Here is a 21,496-nt window from a genome sequence, read left to right as displayed (position 1 = left end):
CATCAAGTACATATCTGAAAAGAGAACGTTCTCAGTGCTCTCATGCTTTTCAGATTGCCAGATCATCCTTAGTTATTACTTAAGTATTAAAAATTAGTAAAACCAGTTCTGAGCCCTGAATGGCATTCCTTACAATTCCATCCTGCAAACACAGCATTACTTTTTGACATTCTAGCCCACGTCATGTCGTTAGCCACTTTTTTCCAGGATCAGAAGGCAATAATTACTAACTCTCCACTGCTGGATCGTGCCCAAAAAGCGGTTGCTGCTGCAGTTGTTGCTGTTGCTGCTGGTGGTGTTGCGGCTGCTGGGCTGGAAGCTGATGCTGTAGTGCTTGAGGTGTCTGAGTCAAGTGCTGTGCAGCCTGGTTCTGCATCTGCTGTTGCTGATGCTGTTGGTGCAGTCGCTGTAAGTGCTGCTGCTGCAGTTGCTGCTGCTGATGTTGCAGCTGTTGCTGTTGAAGCTGCTGCTGCTGCAGGTTCTGCTGCTGCAGCTGTTGCAGCTGTTGCTGCTGCTGCTGCAGCTGTTGCAGCTGCTGTTGCAGCACATGCTGCTGCTGGAACTGGAGCTGCTGCGGAGGGCGGTGCAGCGGCTGCTGCGCGTGGAGCGGCTGCTGCGGGAACTGGAGCTGTTGCTGGGAGAACTGGTGCTGCTGATGGACTTGCTGCTGCTGGGGAAACTGGTGAGGCTGCTGCTGCTGCTGGAAAGACTGCTGGGGGATCTGGGGTTGCTGCTGCTGCTGCTGCTGGAGCTGCATGAGTTGTTGAGGTTGAAGGTGTAAAAGAGGATGGTGCTGTTGCTGCTGTGCTTGATGTGACTGCTGCAATAAATGTGTCTCTGGTGTTAGTTTCACTTGACTAAACAGCACCACATTTGGATGTCCCTGTTGGCTATGATTTACTTGTTGTTCTAAACTTTTTGTAGGTGCTGAAAGTGATTGTAATATCTAGAAAAACAAAGATTAGTTTTGTGACCTTTTGGTTGTCATTCAGTTTTAAAACTATTTAAAGAACTACTGGGAAAATACAATTGCTAAAGCAAACGAACCCTGTGCTTAAATACTTTGGGAATTAAACACAAATCTTTGACTGCTAATAGCAAAATTAAAAGACAGGACTTACACAAAGAAAAGCATGGTGCTGCAAGTGGCTCCTAATAAAAGGCAATGCCTGTTCTAGCAAAATTTAAGGTTCAAACCCATCCCTGTAGTATTGATGATTTCTTCAACACTATATTAACACTATAGGAATAATTACACTGATCAACTGTAATATTAATTTAAAAAAAACTAGTGGTCTATTAAGAATTTAGTTCTACAGTCTTGTTTTCACTTGAAAATTGCTAATGATGCCTCCATTAATTACTGCTCTTTTGAACTAATTCAGGAATATATGGCTTTTTAAGCAGAATTCCAACAGACAAACAAAAACACTGATCTTCTGAGCACTAATGGTTTCTTGGGGGAAAAATAAGAACCTAACCTACCCATTCTTAAGAATAATGGATTTTAGGTTCATATAGAGTGCTGAAGTAATCTGGAATTTAATTTAATTTTTAGATGTACAACTCACTGTTAAAAGAGAAATCATTTCACACTAAGCAGACACAAATTACCAAGTGAATTCTTAAAGAATCAGAAAAGGGAAACTTAGGCAAAGTTCTAATAGATTAGGATGCATGCTACATATTTATTAAAATATTTTCATATAAACTACCTATTAGAAATGAGAAGGAGCGACAGGAAATTCTAGACTTGCCATTCATAAAGCTTTTTAAATATGAAATCAGCTTTGGTGAATCCTATTTCGACATACACAGTGTCGCCTTCAGCAACGTGTATGTGCGAGAGAGGTATCAAAACTCAGCATTAAAACACAAAGCCAATTAGCTGGATCCTCTCAACAAGATGTCCATCAGCTCTCCACCAGAGGTGGCTCAAGTGTTTCTACAGTGAACATTAAAATATCTCAGGTGTCATCCAGAGTAATTCTGATGTGGTTGGTACAGCACCCATGTAGAACCATGATTATCAATGCATTGCCCACCGCTCGTGTCCTGACAGCACCACAGTGTAAACATTCATTAACTAAAAATAACATACAAAAAAAAGAATGTTTCTGTGGAACGGTATGAGGTGCTCTTCTCCACTAAAAGTCCCAAAAGTCAAAATTACAGAAGCTTCAGGACACTTATTTCAAAATAAAGGGATAAAACTTTAAAAAGTATCCTAGGGCTATATTCAGAAAATTGTATCTGCAAAATGCCTTATTATTACGGATCTTGCCGTTCTGCAGAAATCTGAGGTTCAAATAAACCACTACCTTTCCAAGTGCACTGAGGCTTGCGCTCAGGCAGGACACAGAAGACAAAGGAAGTTATAGGGCAAAAAGCTAGAATTGGTAATTCCTCCCTCTAGGAAGCTGATCCAGAACTATAAGATGCAAAGCCTTCCTCCAGGTGCTGGAGCTGGCACGGTGACCTCCACAGCAGCCTGATACAGTACTTGCTACAAAGCCCTTGCACACCAGAGTCCAGCTGCTACTCCAACACACTTTGGGAGAACAGAGTGTAGCCAAACAACCACCAACTGCCCTGGAGCTCTGTAAATATCACTGACAGAGAAACACTTGCAAAGGGACATCACCAAAGTGTGTCTGATAGCACAGACCAGGCTCTAGATGTGGTGCTCAACACTGGCGGTTCTGCTCAGCCCCTGCCCAAAAGTCTCAGCCCTTAAACAATTCCAAGCACTAAGATTTAAAATAAAGCCTGTACTTCCACTTCATATTCAGAAATCATATAGACAGCAAAGGACCAACATTTCTGAGGGACTCCACACCCTGTGTTTCAGTAATGGCTGGAAGCCACTGTACTACTCAGGCACCTTTCAGAGTTTTACCATCAGATGAACACACAAAGAAAAGCACCAGTGCAATTGCTTTAATGTCTAACATTTACCAGGGCTTACTTCTCTCATGCTCCCTTCCCATAAACATCTAAGGATTTCAATGTTGCAAGTGCAGCATGCTCACTTGCTTTTTTATTTCCTTCTAGAAATAAATTCAATACAAGAGCTGCAGTTATTTCAATACACAAGTGGCATAAGAAGGTGGAAGTCAGGACCTCTGCATCATAATCCTGGCTATACTATATAACAACTTACTGATGCCTGGAGAATGACAGTCTAGAACTGAACCTACTCCGGGAACAATCAATTTCACAGTTTTACGTGTTTATAGCACAAATAATTCCTTGCACTGACTGAAAACCTTGAAGGGTATGAAACCAGGTTTCCTGAACTAGCAAAATAATTCTAAATTAACACTTTTTTCTTTTCGTTCTTACCAAGAAATCATTACTGAAACTCTAAACCATGCTGTATTTAAACACAGTTTTACTCTTCCAAACATTTTCTCCAACTGCATTCTTACTCCTGTGAACCTGCTAGGAATGAAGTTACTTATTACGGGGAAGTTATGAATTTGGCCACAACTCCAGTACTTCGGGCTCTTAAGTTTTAACTGTGGACACTTTAAGAACTATAAAAGGAAACTGAAGTTCTTGGATATGATAGTTCCTAAGAAAAAGTCCAATAGCTTATAAATGAAAAATCCAACACTTACATGTGCTACATTTGATGGTCTATTAATCTGCTGAATATCAGCACTATTAGTAATGTTCCTTAACGTCCGCACGGCTGGACTCCACGTGGCCATCATTTCCTGTCGGTCAGAACTTTGGGCACCTTGTACCGAAGCCATGAGGTTGCCCCTCATATCTGGAGGCAAAATGTTACCTGGCACTGGTGGGACATTGGCACACAAATTAATTAACCCGGAGTCTTTCCCTTGAGGCAACCTACGCTTCGCTGCAGATGCCTGTGGGACTTCAGCTGGTGTCCAGTTCAAATTCCTCTCTTGCTTTTCTGGAGAGGAATCTGAAGAATCATCAAACATCAGTTCCCCTTTCGCCTTGTCAGCAGTAGTAGGTTTTGGTGAGAAAGCTTGATCACCCAAAGGTGATCCTTCTCGAGAGGATGCTGGGCTTGATAATTTTTCATCAGTGCTAGCTTCATTTTGGGAGTCTTGTTCTTCATTTTCTGGTTCTTCCTCCTCTTCCTCCTCCTCCTCTTCTTCCTCTTCGTATATAATCAAACGAGGATGATAAGGAGTCTCTTCTTTTTTACCCTTATCAGCTATAGAATCCAGTACCCAGTCTGGGGTCACAATTTTAATGCTGTCCCGTTTATAAGCACATTCGTATTTTTCCTGAGGAGAAAAAAAAAAAAATTATTTAAAGAGAAAAAATCCCAAATAACTTTTTTTTGAGTGCAAGGCTAGAGCATAGAGAGGGAGATCACAAAAGGCTGTCCAAAAACAGAGAATGATCTCTCCCAGATCCAACACTACACTACTGTGCAGAAGCACAAATCCTAAGAGATTAAAACAAAATTCTCCACGTTTATGGTATAAAGGACTCAGAAGGCACAGCTACAGAAGGGGATGTCTTCACTTGCACAATTGTTCTCTAACCCAGTCACCAAAAGGTTTGAAAATAATGAAATTTGGTTCTGAAAAATCCTTTAGAACTCCTGCAGCTAGGAACATCAACAGTCAATACTAAAATGCAGGTGATTTTAGGTGGACATTATGGTGAGTTTAAATACAGTTTATACTTACATTTTGTCCACTAAAATAAAACAAAGCAAAACAAAACAAAACCCAAACAAAGTGTATCCAGGGAGAAAGTCAGAATTTAATAATAGAGACAAATATTTACAAGGTGGTCACTGAAAAAACAATGCATTTCAACAGGAATACAAATCAGATTAGGATGTCAGGTATTTCCCATACACCTTCTCAGGAGCTGCAAACAGTAATGTTGCCCTCAAATACAAAGTTACGCTTCTGTCCAAATATTACCTAAATCCATTTCAGTGCAAGGTTATGATGTTGAGAAAGTAGAAAATTTTATCCCTCCCTCCTTCCTTCTCATTTCATCATTTGAAGATATATACAAATCTTACAGAATCAGTGTTGTATTTATTTGAACATCTTTTTGATGGAAACCCCTCACATATATCAAAACAGCAAGGGAAAAAAAAAGGAAAACTTTCTTTAGAAAATTTGAAACTAATTTCGGGATCTAATATTTAGAAGTCATTGAACTGGGATTTTCATTGTATGTCAAACAATATAAATTAACAACAAGCACATTCAGAGGAAATTAATTTACTTTAATGATTCTCTAGAGTTATTTCCTACAATGAAACTATCATTCATACCCCATAAAGAGATTAGAGATGAAATCGAGTTTACTTGCCGACACGTGTTTTTATTCATTCTTTGTGTTGAGAATTATTAACAATCTTGTTTTATCACCTTCTGTCTAGTCAAAGCAATCATTTAAGTTTTCCCAGTGACAAAACTGTTCTCGATACAAACTGCAGCAGATTCTCCTGTAGTAGTGTGTCACAGCAGCAGGACTAGAAGCACTTTAAGTAACCGTCCCATAAAATTGTTCCCATTCAATGATTATGTGAATTAACATAATTTTATCCTACATATAGGAAATGCTAGTTCATAATTAGCTAATAGACAACTAGGGTGGTGTTCAATACACCCTTCTAAACAGTCCATAGGAGAAAGATCATGTGCTTAAAAAAAATCAAAACAACCCACACACATGTCCACCGCAAAAGCCCAACCCTACCAAGGCCCTTACATTTTAAAGAAGAAGCAGCAAGCATTTCCCACATCCACACTTTCTCTTCTCCCAGTGCCAGCCTATGTTTTACTCTAATACATTTCCCTATGTGTGCACACAGAAATTTACTGTCATTCTACTAAACACATGTTTTCGTCTTAGACAGGTTACATTAACTCCACAATATTAAAAGAGTCATTGGTGGGACAGTAATATACTCAATTCGTATAGAACAACATGAGGAACTTGACAAAGTTTTACAGATTTAGGTAAGGAGGTACAGAACCTGATCTTAGAGTTACTCATATTCAAGTAACTAAACTGTGTCACACCCCTTCCACTGATTCGAAATTTAAAGAAAAGGTGATGGAAATGTGCTCATGTTCTTAAAGGACAAAAGGTAAAACACAAAACCCAAAGCTTGTTCCATGCACCAGACGAACGAAAAGCATCCATGCAATCATTTTTAAGTGAGCTTCCATTCGCTTGAAGTATTTTCAATCTCTGAACTAACACACTAAATCAATTACAAGTATATTTGTTCCTCAGGAAGAGGAATACCTGAACACTTCATGAAGTTTGAGTGAACTATTTACAACCAAAGCATTACTGGCATTGTAGTACAGGAGGCTGGTCTGACGTGCTCAATGCTGCCTTTAGCCAGGTATCTGATCTTTCTGATTCAGTTTCTCAACCTGCATAAAGACAGCAGCATTTGACTCCCTACCTGGGAATAGGAAGTCAAATGATGATACTTAAACTAGAGGAAGCTGTGGAGCCCCCCAAGGGTAGAGAGGCCTTACAGAGATCTGGATAGACCAGAGAGCTGGGCAATCACCAACCACAGGGAATTTAACAGGAGCAAGCATCAGATCCTGCACCTGGGATGGCGTAACCCTGGCTGCAGGTACAAAGTGGGGAGAAAAGTCTGGAGAACAGTCCTGCAGAAAGGCATCTGGGGGGTTGGGTCGGTGGTTGAGTATGAGCCAACAGTGTGCCCTGGTAGGAAAGTGGGACAACTCTGTCCTGGGTGCATCAAGCACAGCACTGCAGCTGGCTGAGGGAGGCATCATCCTGGCATGCCCTGTGCTGGTGCAGCACACAGTGATAAACACAAGAAAAATCCTGTTCCTCCTTCTGCTCTCTTTATTCCTTTCTCCCTCTTATAACACTGAAAGGCATTCTATGCAATTTTGTCCTTCATTTTCTTCACTGATCTACAAATTTACAAATCACAAACACTATTGACTATGGCATGTCAAAATTAAGTTAACACAAAGAGAACAAACAATAAAATTCTTTGTTCAAACAGGAATTTGAATACTGGTATGAAACTGAACAACTTTTGAATTAATCACACTTAAAGCCATGCAGAAAATAAGTATGCACTGAACAGCTGCAATGCATAATTGGGCTGAATTTAGTTGTTAATGAACAGTCTTAAGAACTCTAACTTCAGGGAGTTGGAAAATTTCTGATTATTCGAAAGCAAATGAGAGCTACAAGAAGAACCACACACATAGTAAACTCTTACCCCCTTTGGCTCAGGCACAATCAAATGAGTACACTTCTTATTGAGGCTCAGCTGGCAATTCCCTCCATAAAAAGTAATCAAAGCCCACAGTGTACTTCGGTCTTCAGACGAAACCTAAAAGGAAGGTAAAAAAGCCTTTTAGTTCTACACACCCAGCTGCCTTCAGCTGGAAGAGTTTTACTATAATCCATGACATACCATTTACAAGTCTGGCTAATGTATTACCTATCACTTTTAAATACCAAATTAACATGGAAGTTACAGAGAAAAATGGTGACAAACACACACAACAAGAAAAAACCCTCTAAATAATAATTTTAAACCTACATGGAGAAAGAAAAAACACTCTTCACTCCTGTAAAACTCAACACTAGTATATCACCCTCTACTAGAGAAAAAAAGGTAGTGATCAAGGAAACTGGAGATATTTATATTGGACAATCTGCATAAATTCATTAAACAGAATTTTAACAAGCAGACCAAATTAACAGCCTGTATAAAGAACAAAAGTATTTATTTCTTACAATTTCTGTCACAGCATGTCCCTCTCCCCCTGCTAAGAAAGCCACATGCATTGAAGACATTACCAATGAGAATTAGTGACAGTACCACAGAAATAACTGGTTAAAAAGTCTAAAGCAAACACACACACATCTATTCCACTAGCAACTGGCTCTGATCCTGCATCTGCACTCATACTCTGGTGACAGATCTACAGAGCTGTCCATGAACACAAGCCATGGAAGCACCAGCCCTTCCACTTGCTTAACTCACTGGCATCCCTGTTTTCAGTGCATTAGTAGTAAAACATGTTGACTGAATATTGTGTTAATGCAGAAAGAGAAAATGCATAACAGGAGCAAGGACTTTGTAGTCCAGTGTACTCTGCATTTGAGAAGCATCATAAAGCTGAATAGAAGATAAATTACTGACTGAATGTTCACAGTTCATGGCCTCATTTTCAGTGAAAAACTGTCAGGTGATAATTCACCTAACATACAGAAAAAAAGTCACAGTGCAACAGAAAAACTGGTATCTCTCCTCACAAAAAACCAAAGCATCACAAACATGCTGTACATTGGAGTAGACTGAAATATGGTTCACTTCTTACCTGAGAGAGACAAGCAGTGACTCCAAAAAAGATCTGACATGATTCTGGAGAAAAGCCATTTACACTGGAAAGCAGGTGTCAAGGTTGCAAAATAATTAAATGAGAGCTTCCTGAGGGACATTAGAAGGAAATTAAACAGTGAGCATAGTGCTTCTCAGATATTATCAACTATTTGACCATTTAAAAACTTTTATCTTTAAAAGCATGTTGCCTGTTTCCAATTCAAGTTCTATGCATCAAGAAAAAACTGATGTACAAACTGAAATCAGGACACCTCTAACACTGTGACCGATTTTGGTAACATCATAAACTTGCCTCTTCCCAGAACATCTCCCTCAGCCCATCTCAGAATGCTTTGCTTACAGGAGTCAGAAGAGCTTCCTTCCATTACCAAATGCTTATTGCCCATGCTTAAAAAAACAGGAGAATCTGAAGAGGACAATATAGAAGTATCAATGTTAGACAATATTAACACCAAATTTAATTGTGGCACACGAACTTGGGGTCTAATAATGCCTTTATCGCTGATCTGGATGAAGGGTTTGAGTGCACCCTCAGTAAGTTCACACACAGCACCAAGGTGGGTGCAAGTGTTCATTTGCTGGGGGGTAGGAAGGCTCTGCAGAGGATCTGACAGGCTGGAATGATGGGCTGAGGCCAAATGGATGAGATTCAATAAGGTGAAGTGCTGGGTCCTGCACTTGGGTCACAACAACCCCCTGCAGCGCTACAGGCTCGGGGAAGAGTGGTTGGAAAGCTGCCCAGTGGGAAAGGACCTGTGGATATTGGTCAACAGTGGCTGAACATGAGCCAGGGTTTGCCCAGGTGGCATCCTGGCCTGGATCAAGAACAGTGTGGCCAGCAGGACTTGAGCGTTAATTGTGCCCCTGTACTTGAGGCTGCTGCTCAAATCCTGTGCTCAGGTCTGAGACCCTCAATTCAGGGAAGACATTGAGGTGCTGGAGCATGTCCAGAGAAGGCCAATGGAGCTTGTACAGAGTCTGGATCACAGGTCTAACAAGGAGCAGCTGAGAGAGCTGGGGGTGTTTAGCCTGGAGAAAAGGAGGCTCTCGGGGACCTTCTAACTCCCTACAGCTACGTGAAAGAATGTTGTAGCCAGGTGAGGGTTGGTCTCTTCTCCCCAGTAAAAAGCCATAGGAAAAGATGAAATGACCTCAAGTTGTGCTAAGGGAGGTTTAGATTGGATATTAGGAAATATTTCTTCACCAAAAGGGTTGTTAAGCATTGAAACAGGCTGCCCAGGGCAGTGGTGGAGTCACCATCTCTGGAGGTATTTAATAGACGTGGAGATGTGGCACTGAGGGACATGGTTTAGTGGTGGACATGGCAGTGCTGGGTTAGTACTCAGAATCGATGATCTCAGAGGCCTTTTCCAACCTAAATGATTCTATTGTAGGATTGTCCTCCCTGTTCAGAGTGGCTCAGACAAAAGAAAACAGGGTTAGACTGTAGCATGGTAATGGGGTAAACTCCAGAAACACAACACAGAGGCACTGCGAGTTGACTGAGGAGACTCTGAAATCTGCACTATGGGAGGGGCCTTGTGAAACAGGAGAGAGAATGGTGTGACAGAAGGGAGCTGGGAAAGACAGATGGACCATTTGACTTCAGCAACTTCCCTCCCTTTTCTACACGTCCATATGATCTTGTGCTCAAGATCCAGGCACATCTTGTAAGAAAAAAATGGCTACAGAAAGATATGTACGTTGTGTCACAAGTACACACTGAGATATTTTAAAAGAAACAAAATTATTTTCCCCATGATGTTGACAGATGTACCAACAACATTGAAGTTTTGAGACCTGGAAGTTTGAGACTCTAGTCAAAGCCTGGAGCACTTTAAAACTTAATAGATTACTGCTACTGCCCAGAATATTCCAAGAAGTTCAAATCTGATGAACATTCTAAATTTCACTCTGTTGCTCTGCATCTTATCTAAGGTAGAAATTCAGTACTGGATCTTGAAGAAGTGTACATTTGTCTACTCCCTGCCTTAATATCTGCTGCTAACACACAAGGGAGGAACAGTCAGTACTTAACTTGAAGGAGGTTCATGAGTTTGCCTGCAGCTTGCACTCTCTAAACAACAGGAGTGAAACAGCAACAAGCAGCAGAGCAATAAAAAAAAAAAAAAAAAAAAGAGGGAATGCAGGAAAACTCACTTTTTCCCCTGCCATCAACACAAGCTCAGAAGTGCTCTGACACTCTTTTATCTGTTACAAGACTATGGAAAAATAAACCTTCCTCTTTCTTGCTTTTGCTGCGAAAGAAGTCCCAGCCCTCTTTATGGCATTACAGCCAAGGTTTTCACACATCAAACTCCTTATCCTTCTTCACAAAGTCTGCTTCCAGCTTCATTTTTCTGCCACTTCCCTACAACTGCAAGTAAGTCAGATTTTGCAAATGTCAGATAGCAGGACACAGGAGAACACTCTGCCTTCTGAAGTTCCCCCTGGTGAAAACAAGTTCCCCTAAGAAAGAGGCAAAATTACTATGCTTTTACATTGTATTAAATATTTCTACATTAAACTTCACCTTTAACAACTGACAGGCAAATGCTCATCAAATACCAGAATTGGTAAGCCAGGGTAAAATCCTTAAGGTTCTTATTCGATCCATATGTCTCACTGACACAAGGTGTTCCTAAGACTTTTTTCTTCAGAAGTTCAAAGACCACTTTGAGCATTACATCTCCAAATTAAAACATAAACGAGAGACAAAAATGCAGAATATCAAACTTCTGCCTAAACTGGGTCGAAAACACATCAACCAGAAACACTAAGCTATTCCTATTAACTGCTCTATTTTTTTCATTATGGTAGTACCTAAATCCCTAATGACAGGCCGGATGTCACTGCACTCGAAGTCATAAAGTGCCTGACACAGAACAAAACAAAGTTAAGACTTAACAACCCCTTTCAGTGAGCACAATAAGGCTCAGAATAAAATCTAAACCCACTGTGTTCTAAGGACATGAAGTGCTAGAAAAGAGAAAGTCAAAGGTCCAAGGAACACATTTATTGCTGGCAGGTGGACAAAACTTCCTTCCTCCATGCAACTCAAGAACATGACACTACTGAGACCTGGTCTTTTCATTTGGCCATTCCCACATACCCACAATAAAGACTTCCTGAGCAATAGCCATTGAGGGCTACATTCCCACTTTTATTGCTACAATTTAGTTATGGACTGCATCACTATTTTGGTTTATCTGTTTATTTCTCTTCTGGGTATATCTAATAACGTCAGCTCTTAGAATACCCTTTTAAAAACCCTGTTTTCAGATGGAAGACAAATTTTCTAGTAGTGCAATTTCTCCATGGGAAAGAACAACATCAATAATGAAGTGTTAGGTTATTTAAGCCTGAAAGCGTAGCTAATTCCACGCTATTTTTTGTCACAGTCCAAAGGAACTGGGAGAGAAGGTTTACAGACACGTGACATAAGCAACTGTACACTCCCACCCTGATGATGACAGGACAATAAACACATTTATTATGTCCAGACACAAAAGACAAAAATCACTAGCCTAGATCACACCACAGAGACAGAAAGATGCAAAGTCACACACCTTAAAATACCAGGTATAAAACAGGAATTCTGAGTCAATGAAGCACATAAACACCTGAATTCCCAATAGGAACATCTGGATTTTCGCATCTACCACTTTTTGTTTTCCATTACAGACACAACTACCTGTTACCTCATTCCAAAATGAGATCTCGTGCCTGACAATATTCCTCTCTAGTCCTGGCACTGTTTGTTGCCATCACCTGCTTGTATCTGTACTGAAATGTATTGCTCTGTTTAAGCTTGTCCATATACAGAATATTTATCCTGAACGGCTGAGAAAAAGATGTTCAATTTTTTTTTCTATAAAAATGGTCACCATTCCTGTAATTCCAATAAAAGAACGGCCAGGAACTAAATAAAGATGGAACAGTAATAACTGTCAAGAAGAGGAAGGAATGAGCCATCCATATGCAAGAATACAGGCTCCAAACAAGGTAAGAAACACAGATCTAGCCAAACACGAAAAAGGGTCTACAAAGGCAGTGACAGACTATCCCAAAAATGGGAATACTAACACTGTTTTTTATAATACAGTATTTACACTGTGTATTTATAATACAGTATTAGGAGTTATTCCATATTTATTCCTTACTTAATTTTGCTAGAAAAGGCGGAATTCCACTCCAAGCCATCCTTCGCCTCTTTAGTGCACCCCAGTCGTTTTCCTGGTGCCTCAGGTAAACAATGTATCACCTGCCCGTTAAAATGTTTTGAGTCTATCTGGTAATGCTTTTCCTGCAAGTGTCTATGAAGCAGAAAACAGCCACAGGGACAGAACACTGCAGTATGACAAAGAAGCTCCAAGCACGCTGCAGTCTTGGCAGGCAAAACACATCCTACCATTTTAAACATTTAAGCTGTACCTACTTGAAACAATGTGTAATCCCTTGATGGCAACTATTTTAACATGTTTCTTATAGAATTCATTCCATTTTGAACTTAAAAGGATACGGCAGAAGAGCTCCACAGCGAACAGACAAGATCACCCAGGAAGGCTGAAAGAAACAAAACCCATAAGATGTTAAAAACCGGGTCTACATGTACAAAATATGATTTACCTTCCAAGTTCATACTATAGCTGTTCTCGATATGTAACATTCAGCTGGAAGTCTAAGTGTTCCACAGACATTGTAGTTAGTCTACAAAAAAAGGCTGTTCTCATTTATTTGTAAGAGTTCAGGTGAAGGCAGCTCAAAGGTTGAGCCGCAATATGGGAGCTCCTCTTGTGCCATTTACAGTATTTATTCATCCTCTCCTTTTTTTTTTAGTTCTCCCTACCCTTAAGAAAAACTAATTAAAAAATACCCCATGGATAAAACCTTGCCTTACTCTCATCATCGAGGAGTCAGGAACCATAACCTTACACAGAAAGTTTCTGAAGACAGAGCAACGCTGGCTGTGAGCAGAGTGGTGGCCCCCACCCAACAGCATTCCGGGACAGAAGGGCTCAAAGGGATCCAGGGAGGTGGCAGCAAATGGAGATGTAGGACAGTGGTGCCAGTGCAGCACATAAGGAAGAGTGGTCAAAGAGTGGCATCACGTTTAGGATGAAATTACTCCTTCTCAAAAGACAAGTAAAAAAATATACTGTGGCAACTATGTTTATGGTGTCACAGTTCTTGCTGTCCTCTTTCCCTTATGAGGCAGCATACAAAAAAAGCCAAAACCATTTAATTCTTAACTCCTCAATCCTCAAGAATTTCTTTTCTTTATTCCCTATAACCAGCTACTTTTGCCTCTGGTTTCCATTCCCTTAACACTTAGTCTAATCCTCTTGATTACAGATCATGCTGTGATATTTTCAGGTCAAACTAAGTGACATTAGTGACAGACTTGCTCTCATTTGGCAAATGAGTTAGCAGTTAGTAGCAGTTCTGAAGAACATTGAATTATTTCAGTAAATGGCATTAGAAAGCAGGAAGTGCTCTTATGACACCGATGTCCTTCCTTGACAAGACAGTGGCAGAAAATCTTCTTCTTTGTAAGGTTTAAACTATGCCAAAAAACATTTTAGAAGAAGTGTTTTTTATAGTGGGCAGGCCCACTATAACCATACGGTCTCCAGCCAAGGACCTTTCATTTTTTAAAATTAATTCATAGTTCTACACTCTCAGGTGAATTCTCATGACATAACCTATCAAAATTCTCTACTGCCATCTGTAACCTTGTAGAAAAAAATAACCCAAAATCAAGTACCCAAAGGTACTAGCAGTGAAATTCTAGTGTTATTTCTTCTAAGCTCTCTCATGACTTCCAGAGTGACAAGTTCACATTTTTAAACATGAAGCCCAGAATTTTTCACTGGAAAAAGTCCCCCACTACAAGGTAGTAACAAAACTACTGGTAATTCCAGTATGAGGAAGAAAGAAAAAAATAGTAAGAAAAAACCCTTTAAAAACTAAAATTAAGAGTGAAAAATCTATTTTTCTACAAGTTCTTATACTTTAAAATCAGTATAGAAAACTAAAAAATACCCAAACCACTGACAGATACAGAGGAACAAGAGAAAGGAGAGAGCAGAACTGTAACAGAACCTATCAGTCAGGATAGAAGTTTGTGCAACAAGAATAAAAGATTTTTGATTGTACATTTCATGTGGTCATCATCCATACATGAATATTTTGTTATAACCATGAAGTACCCATGCCAGTACTTTGACAGTATCATGGATAAGTCGTTCACCTTTACCACAGGGAGATCAAAAACTTCCCGAGATTCTCCAACTTCCGGATTGTCTCCATCTTCTGAAATGATATGTGAAGCCAGTGCATTGTAAGAAACTTCCTTTGCTTTCCCAGCTTTCAGAAGTTGAATAACCTAAACCCAAAAGAGAACAGGGAGAAGTCAACAATTTTTAGCACGTTTTATTTGAGATAAACGTCACTGCAAGAAGACACTAACGCTGGAGGAATGAACATGAGCTTTTCTCTTGCTGGTGGCCAGCAGTCTTTCTGAAGTTCTGAATGCATCCCATTTAAAACCTGACTGACAAAGGTTTACACCTCTGCCATATTTTCATCATTCAATTCCAAGATTTACTTTTCAAAATAATTCAGGCTTTGCTAGAAATCTGGAAAATGTCAACACTTTTCAAAAACATATATTCCTCAAAAAACATCTGAAAACAATTTTCTCTCAAGTAAGGTATGAAAACTCTTCTTCTCACTGTTTGTTTTTGCATATGGTTGCTCTGGAAGTGTTTGAATATTCTTTAAAATAAGTGGTTGAATTTTAAGGACTAATTGATTTAGAGAAATACAAAAAAAAAGGTCAAAGCACTAAAAAACCAAACAAGTAGAACAAATGTCCTCTAAGTTATTACCACAGAGAGCTGGAGCTGATATATCTCACTCCACTGTTCTGTCCTCAGAAAATGCAGAGCACCTCACAACTAACAAAAAGCACAGCTCACTCCTCGTTTTGCAAGGCCCATCCAGCAAATGCTGGTTTAAGAGTTCACCACTCTCTCAGCTCTGCTGTAGAGATCTATGTGATGAATCCCACCCTGCCCCCCAAAGACCAGACTTTCATTTGAACAAAAGTAACAGAGGAGGTAGTGGGGAGTAGAGGGGAGGAAGATAAAAACGTTTTAAAACATTACAGTCTAGAGTTCAAAAGCTAAAAATGCAAATTAAGATTATTTTTCATTTTCCTCTTATTATTCAGGAATAATGACTTAGCATAACCAAACTGGTATGATGCTTATCATCCAAAAGCTGCCAGGGGCAAATGCCTACCCCTGAAAACCTGCTGGGGACATTCCCTTCATAACAGGCTGCTCTCCCCACAACAGTGAACAGCAGAGAGCAAGGCACTGCATTCATCAAACAAAATATTAATTAATTGGTCCTTAAGCAATTACTCCCTACTCTGTAAACTCACCAGGGCAGAAAAGCACTGAAAAAGAGACTCTCTCAAAACGTGGCATCAGGCTATTTTATAAAGCATCTGTGCTAAGCAGAAAAATAAAGATGGAAAAATCACCACTCGGTGAGGAGACAATTTCAGCATTTCCTGACTGAAGTATCTGACTTTAAAATTCCACTAAAGAAAAAAATCAACTTTTCCTGAAGTGGATGAATATGTGATATTACCAAATTACAAAATAAATACTCCAACATAACCAAGAAATTGATCATGAGCTCGCTGTTCTTGCCACCACAGCCTGGAACAGGAGACATAGTTTCCATTTTACACACCAATCTCCTAAATCAGGAGGCGCTTTCCTGCATGAAATCCAGTTAATCACAAGGTAACACGGGACACTATCACTCCAATAAATAAAAATAAAGCTCTTTTGAAAATAGTAGGTATTTAAGAACAGCCCCAGCACATGAGCTCCTTGCCTCACACAGCTCTCCCTGAGTTACAATCCCGTTTGATTGTTTATTTAGGGGAAGGCTGAAAACAGGAGTGAACATCACGAAAACTGAGCGCCCAAGTCTGACAGTGTCAGAAAGAAGCTGCAACTAATGTGCTGGAAGTATGAATGTTTTTGTATCAAAACAATGTTGCATTGAAGAACTCCTGCAAAGAGTCTGCTTATACAAAAAGTTACACTAGTTTCAGGTACGAAATGTTAAATACTACAACTATGACAGAAATAATCATGTGATTATTTCTTAAAAAGGTATTTTCCTAATTCAGCTCATGTCAACCTCAACTCTCCTCTCAGGACAAGTGACTTCTTCAGACTAAGAAGTGCCTAGACTGGAAAGTTATGCTGACACAATTAAAGAACTTCACTTATTCTGGGATCAACCACATACCTGTAACCAGAAAACAAAATGCTGAAAAGCCGTAACATGAACATTGTAAAAATCCTGTACTTTAGGTCTTAGTTTATACCCATTAAACGAAATTTCATTTTATATGGGGGCATATAAATTTTATCTTATCCTCTCCCATTAAAACCTGTGTTGGATGAAATAAGAGGAATTGTTCAAAACTAAAAAGTAAGACAATAGGCATAAAAAATAAATAGAACAAGAGATAACCAGAACCCAAATATCCTGTTCAAAGTCCTTGTCCTGCACTGCATTACATTTATCTCTTTCTGAATGAAATACTGATTTTAACTGGTGTTCCCAAAGCATGACGGTTTGAGTTTACATCTTTTAGGAAAGCAGGATAAAGAACTTATTAAAAAAACAGAACAGCAGCTATCTACCCACCACCCCTGGTAAGGTGTGAGCAGCAAAGTGCACATCCCTGTGGAATGGATTTAAAGTTGAGAGCCAGCAGCCTATTTCTCCCTCATTTGCCAAAGAACATCTAGGCACAATTCCAGACTTTTGTTTCCCCTACAATTTATGCTGCATATGCTTTAATAGGCAGTGGGTATGCAGTTATTCACCTGAATAATTTTTTTTTCTTACTCTTGGATTTGTTTTGATTACTGTGCTCACTAGCGCTAGGCCTGTTTTAATATTTATTAAGGTAACTGGTTTTCCGTGAAACCATTTGGAAATTTAAGCTGATCAAAGTGTACTCCTTCCCAAAAGATGAAGGAGGAAACTTCTATTCAAAATCAAGCTGGCATCTGCTTTTATACGAAGAAGCAAAAAGCGCTAAATGTATTTGTAATTTTACATCAGTGATGGGGCGAATTTCACTCTAAGGACTGTTTGAGTTTGATTCAGAATTTCTGTCTCAGCTCAAAACACACCCAGTAAATGCTCCTCTTGTTCAGGTGTCCCCAGGGTACCATAGGGGTGTCCTGGTCTCTGCTGGGACAGAGTTAATTTCCTCAGTAGCTGGTACAGGGCTGTGTTTTGGATTCAGAATAGGAATCACATTGGTAACACACTGATGTTTTGGTTTTTGCCAAGCAGAGTGCATCCCAAGTCAAGGACTCTTTTGGTGCGCCTCATGCTCTGCTGGTGAGGAGGTACAAAAAAAACTGGGAGGGAGCATGGCTGGGACAGGTGACCTCAACTGGCCAAAGGGAATTTCCACACTGCAAAACATCATTCCCAGCACATAAACTGAGGGAGTTACCTGGAAGAGGCCGATCTGGGCTCAGGAAGGGGGGTCTGGCATTGGTCAGCAGGTGGTGAGCTATTGTATTGTGAATCACTTGGTTTATTTTCTATCCCTTTTCATTATCATTATTATTTACTATTACCATTATATTTTACCTTGTTTTCAATTATTAAACTGTCCTTATCTCAACCTACAAGTTTTACTTTTGATTCTCCTCCCCATTCCACTTGGCAAGGGTGAGGGGTGAGTGAGCAACTTGTGTGGTGCTCAGTTGCCAGCTGGGCTTAAACCAGGACACAGGCTCCCCACAAGAGCTGCATTTCTTTTATCATAACAGGAATAAAAACCATCTCAGCCTGTCAGTGCCAGTGTCTCCAGGTCACTTACAGGCCTACAAGGCTCGGTGAGTGCCAGGGCACCAGGCTACAGGAACCCAACGCCGAACTAAGACTTTATTGAAGCAAATATCAGAGGAGCAAAGACTCCAACTTCAGTGAGAAGTGCATGCAGTAACCTGCTTGCACGGAGCTGCTGTCCTAAAGCTCAATACGGTTCGCTTCAAGCACCTGTCTAATTGGACAGGCCACAGAAACTTTGTTTAAAGCACCTTCGCCCAGCACGCCCGGGTGTCATTCACTGCAAGGCCACCTGCACGACCCAGGGCAGGGGCGGAGGGCTGGACGGACACTGGGCAGCCCCTTCTGCTCCTCGTCCCCCGTGGAGCCGGGCAGGAGCTCAGAGATGCGCCTGAACCCAACCAGCACCACGCCGGGCGGTCCTGGGGCGGCACCAGGGGCCGCGCCGAGGCGGGAAGATCCGTGTGGGAGGGGAGAGCCGGCCCGGCCCCCCGTGCAGAGCCCTCCCCACGGCCTATGCCCGTGTCCCCGTGCCCGTGCCGGCCGCGGGCGCAGGGAGGGCCGTGCCCGCGGGGCGCCCCGCAGGAGCGGCGGACGCTGCCCCCGCTGCCCGCCCGGCCCGGCCCGGCACAGGAAGTCCCTCCGCCCGCTCCTCCTTCGCTCAGGCGGCGGCGGTGGGGCCTGCGCGGCGGGGCCGCGGCTCCCATGGCGGCGGCGGCGGCGCTTCCCGCGGGCACGGCCGGGACCGGGATCAGGATCCGGGCCGGGATCGGGAGCGGCCGCTCCCCCCCCGCGCTCCCTCACGGCCCCTCACGCGCTCCCCCTCCCCCACTCCCGCCCTTTCCCGTGAGGCGGCGCGAGCCTCGAGCCCGCGCGTGGCAGGCGGACGCTCCCACAGTACCCCCCCAAGGGAGGGGGAACCTGGGGGTGGCTGGCTTGAAAGAAAAGGCGGGAATGATCCGAGGGATGACCCGGTACCTTGGGGTCGATGTCTCCCACCACGAAGAACTTGACATCTTTGAACATCTCCTCCGGGACTTTCAGCTCCTCCTCGTCGTCCGCCAACATGGTGCCGGACGGCAGCCCCGGGCGCCCCCCCGCGCCGGCTCCCCGCTGATCCCCCGCGCTCGCCGTGAAGGAGCCGCCGGGGCCCGGGTCTCTCGCGTCCCCCTCCCCCCGCCGAGCCGCCGAACCGCGCGAGCAAGGCGCGCGCTGCGGGACGCACCATTCCCCGCCGGGACGCGGGGGGGGTGGAAGGGAGAGGGGAGCGCCGCCAGCACGAAGCGGCCCCCTCCGCCCGATCGGCCACCACCGCTGCCGCAAGGCAGGGCCCGCTCCTGATCCACGGGCTCTATCCCTGCTCCTCCCCTCTCTCCGAACCGGGCCAAGAGGCAGCATCCAGGCCCGGCGCTCCCCCCGCGCGGAGCACAATGGACTCGCCGCGAACGACAGAGGCGGGCAGCGGGGATACCCGGCCCCGCCCATTGGCGAGCGGCGCGGGCGGGGGAGGGGAGCGAGAGCCTCCGGCCCCGCCCCCCGGGGCAGGCTCGGCCCCGCCCCTGTTCGGCCCCGCCCCCTCCGCGCCAGGCCCCGCCCCTCGGCCCCGCCGTGAGGGGACGGGGGCGGTGGCGGCGGGTCCCGCGGCTGTGATGTGTGTTCCAGCACACACCTCACTAATGAACGTGCTCACTGCTCCCGGAATCACGGAACAGAGTCGCCAAGGTCGGGAAAGACCTATAAGGTCACCGAGACCAACCGAAATCAGGCATTTTTCCCTCACAAGCTGACTCAGAGCATCCTTCTACGCTCACAGTGAACCATTCGCGCCTAGAGGGGGATGTGCCTTACCTAACTAAGATAACAGAAAACAGAGATTCACCACTTTGTATCAGTTACAGAAATGAGCGCTTTCATAGCCTGATTCATCTGGCATAGTTTAAACATCCCTGCATTGACAGAGGTGTTTATAACATAAATCAAATATAAAATATTGTCTATTGTCATATATTTTATATTATTATTATAGATACTATACAAATATTGCCCCCATAGTCAAGTGTGATGGTATGAGGTGGCATTGAAAGGCTTACCGAAATAAAAATACAGGACACTTATTGTTTGCCTCTTGCCTGCAAGGCCTGTCTCACTTTCCCAGGAAAAAAATGGATTTCTTTAGCTTGCGTTATTCTTCAAACTGTGGCAGAAACTATTAATTGGTTTACAATTAATTTATATACTTTTACTTGATATAATTTTACTGGGTAAAGTTATGTACACAGTTTTATTTACGCAGTATTCTGGGGGGAGTTGTATAGTATACAACATGCAGTATACAAGTTCTTGGCTTCCTTCTCACCCTTTTCTCACCCACCTTTCTCCTGCTCTCCTGGATCTCCACATAACATCTTTCCCTTTCTACTCCAGCTACGTAAGAAATACCCAACCTATCACCTGTTCTTCCCCTACTCCAGAAAGAGATTTCACCCTTTGACTGCAGATTTTATTGTTTTGCCCACCCTGCCAATTACAATCTACTTTTTAAAGTTAAAATCCAAGTAAAAAGTCCTTAAACTTTTTTTTTTTTGTAGTGCAGGAAAAGAAGTAGAGATAACCATCTGCTTTTAAATCCATTTTTCCCTTTCATTCAATAATTCATACTCATTTTCTATCTTTTCTAATAACCCTTGTTTAGAGTAATTTTCTTCTGTCCCATGTATTTCTTAGACTGTCCTTGAAAAACACTTCTCTGAGCCTTGCTTTCCTTTATAGCCACTCTCCAGGCCCATAAGTCCAGCCTTTGCTTTCTTAGTTCCATAATTTTCACTCTTTCCAACTCCATTTTTGATCCATTTTGACTTCTTTGCACTAAATTAGAACTACTTTGACCAAAATCTTCATTCACCTGCAGCGAAATATTTTTCTTATTCTTCTTGATGTACTAGATATCATTTACACCATTGCTTCCCAAGTTTCCCTTCCTGTTGGATTTCATTGCCTCTGCAATCATCTGCATCCTCCAGCACTGGTAATTTTCACCTCTTTTCTTTGATAAATATCACTGTCTCTCAGGTCTCTGTTCCACATTCTTCTCTGAGTTCTTTTCATGTCACTCATTACTTGGCTTCATCTTTCTCAGTGTGATTTATAAATTGCCCCTTCTCACAGGAATTACTTTCCTTATATCTAATCCCATACACTGTCACAAATTCC

The 21,496-nt window shown here is 42.3% G+C and overlaps 1 protein-coding gene across 2 annotated transcripts in view; it reads right to left on the bottom strand.

Annotated features, from left to right (window-relative positions):
• PAXIP1 (PAX interacting protein 1) overlaps positions 1–19,384 on the bottom strand; it is a 34,242-nt gene extending 14,858 nt beyond the window's left edge. Inside the window, exons 1-7 of one of the 2 annotated variants that reach the window (XM_050320535.1) lie at positions 19,265–19,384; positions 14,628–14,762; positions 12,897–12,940; positions 8,352–8,415; positions 7,241–7,354; positions 3,624–4,268; positions 232–946 (exon numbers count right to left, since the gene is read on the bottom strand). In XM_050320535.1, coding sequence (XP_050176492.1) covers positions 232–946; positions 3,624–4,268; positions 7,241–7,354; positions 8,352–8,415; positions 12,897–12,940; positions 14,628–14,762; positions 19,265–19,354 — 1,807 coding nt within the window. In that variant the 5' untranslated portion in view covers positions 19,355–19,384. The remainder of the gene's footprint in view (positions 1–231; positions 947–3,623; positions 4,269–7,240; positions 7,355–8,351; positions 8,416–12,896; positions 12,941–14,627; positions 14,763–19,264) is intronic. The other variant, XM_050320544.1, reaches the window with a different exon arrangement.
• Positions 19,385–21,496: the final 2,112 nt, after the last annotated feature.

Source organism: Myiozetetes cayanensis, unplaced genomic scaffold, assembly GCF_022539395.1.
Source record: "Myiozetetes cayanensis isolate MyiCay16 unplaced genomic scaffold, myiCay2020 scf1, whole genome shotgun sequence".
In the NCBI taxonomy this organism is placed as follows: Eukaryota; Metazoa; Chordata; class Aves; order Passeriformes; family Tyrannidae; genus Myiozetetes; species Myiozetetes cayanensis.
The sequence above is the reverse complement of the archived record's forward strand: the minus strand, read 5'-3'. Positions and strand labels throughout refer to the sequence as shown.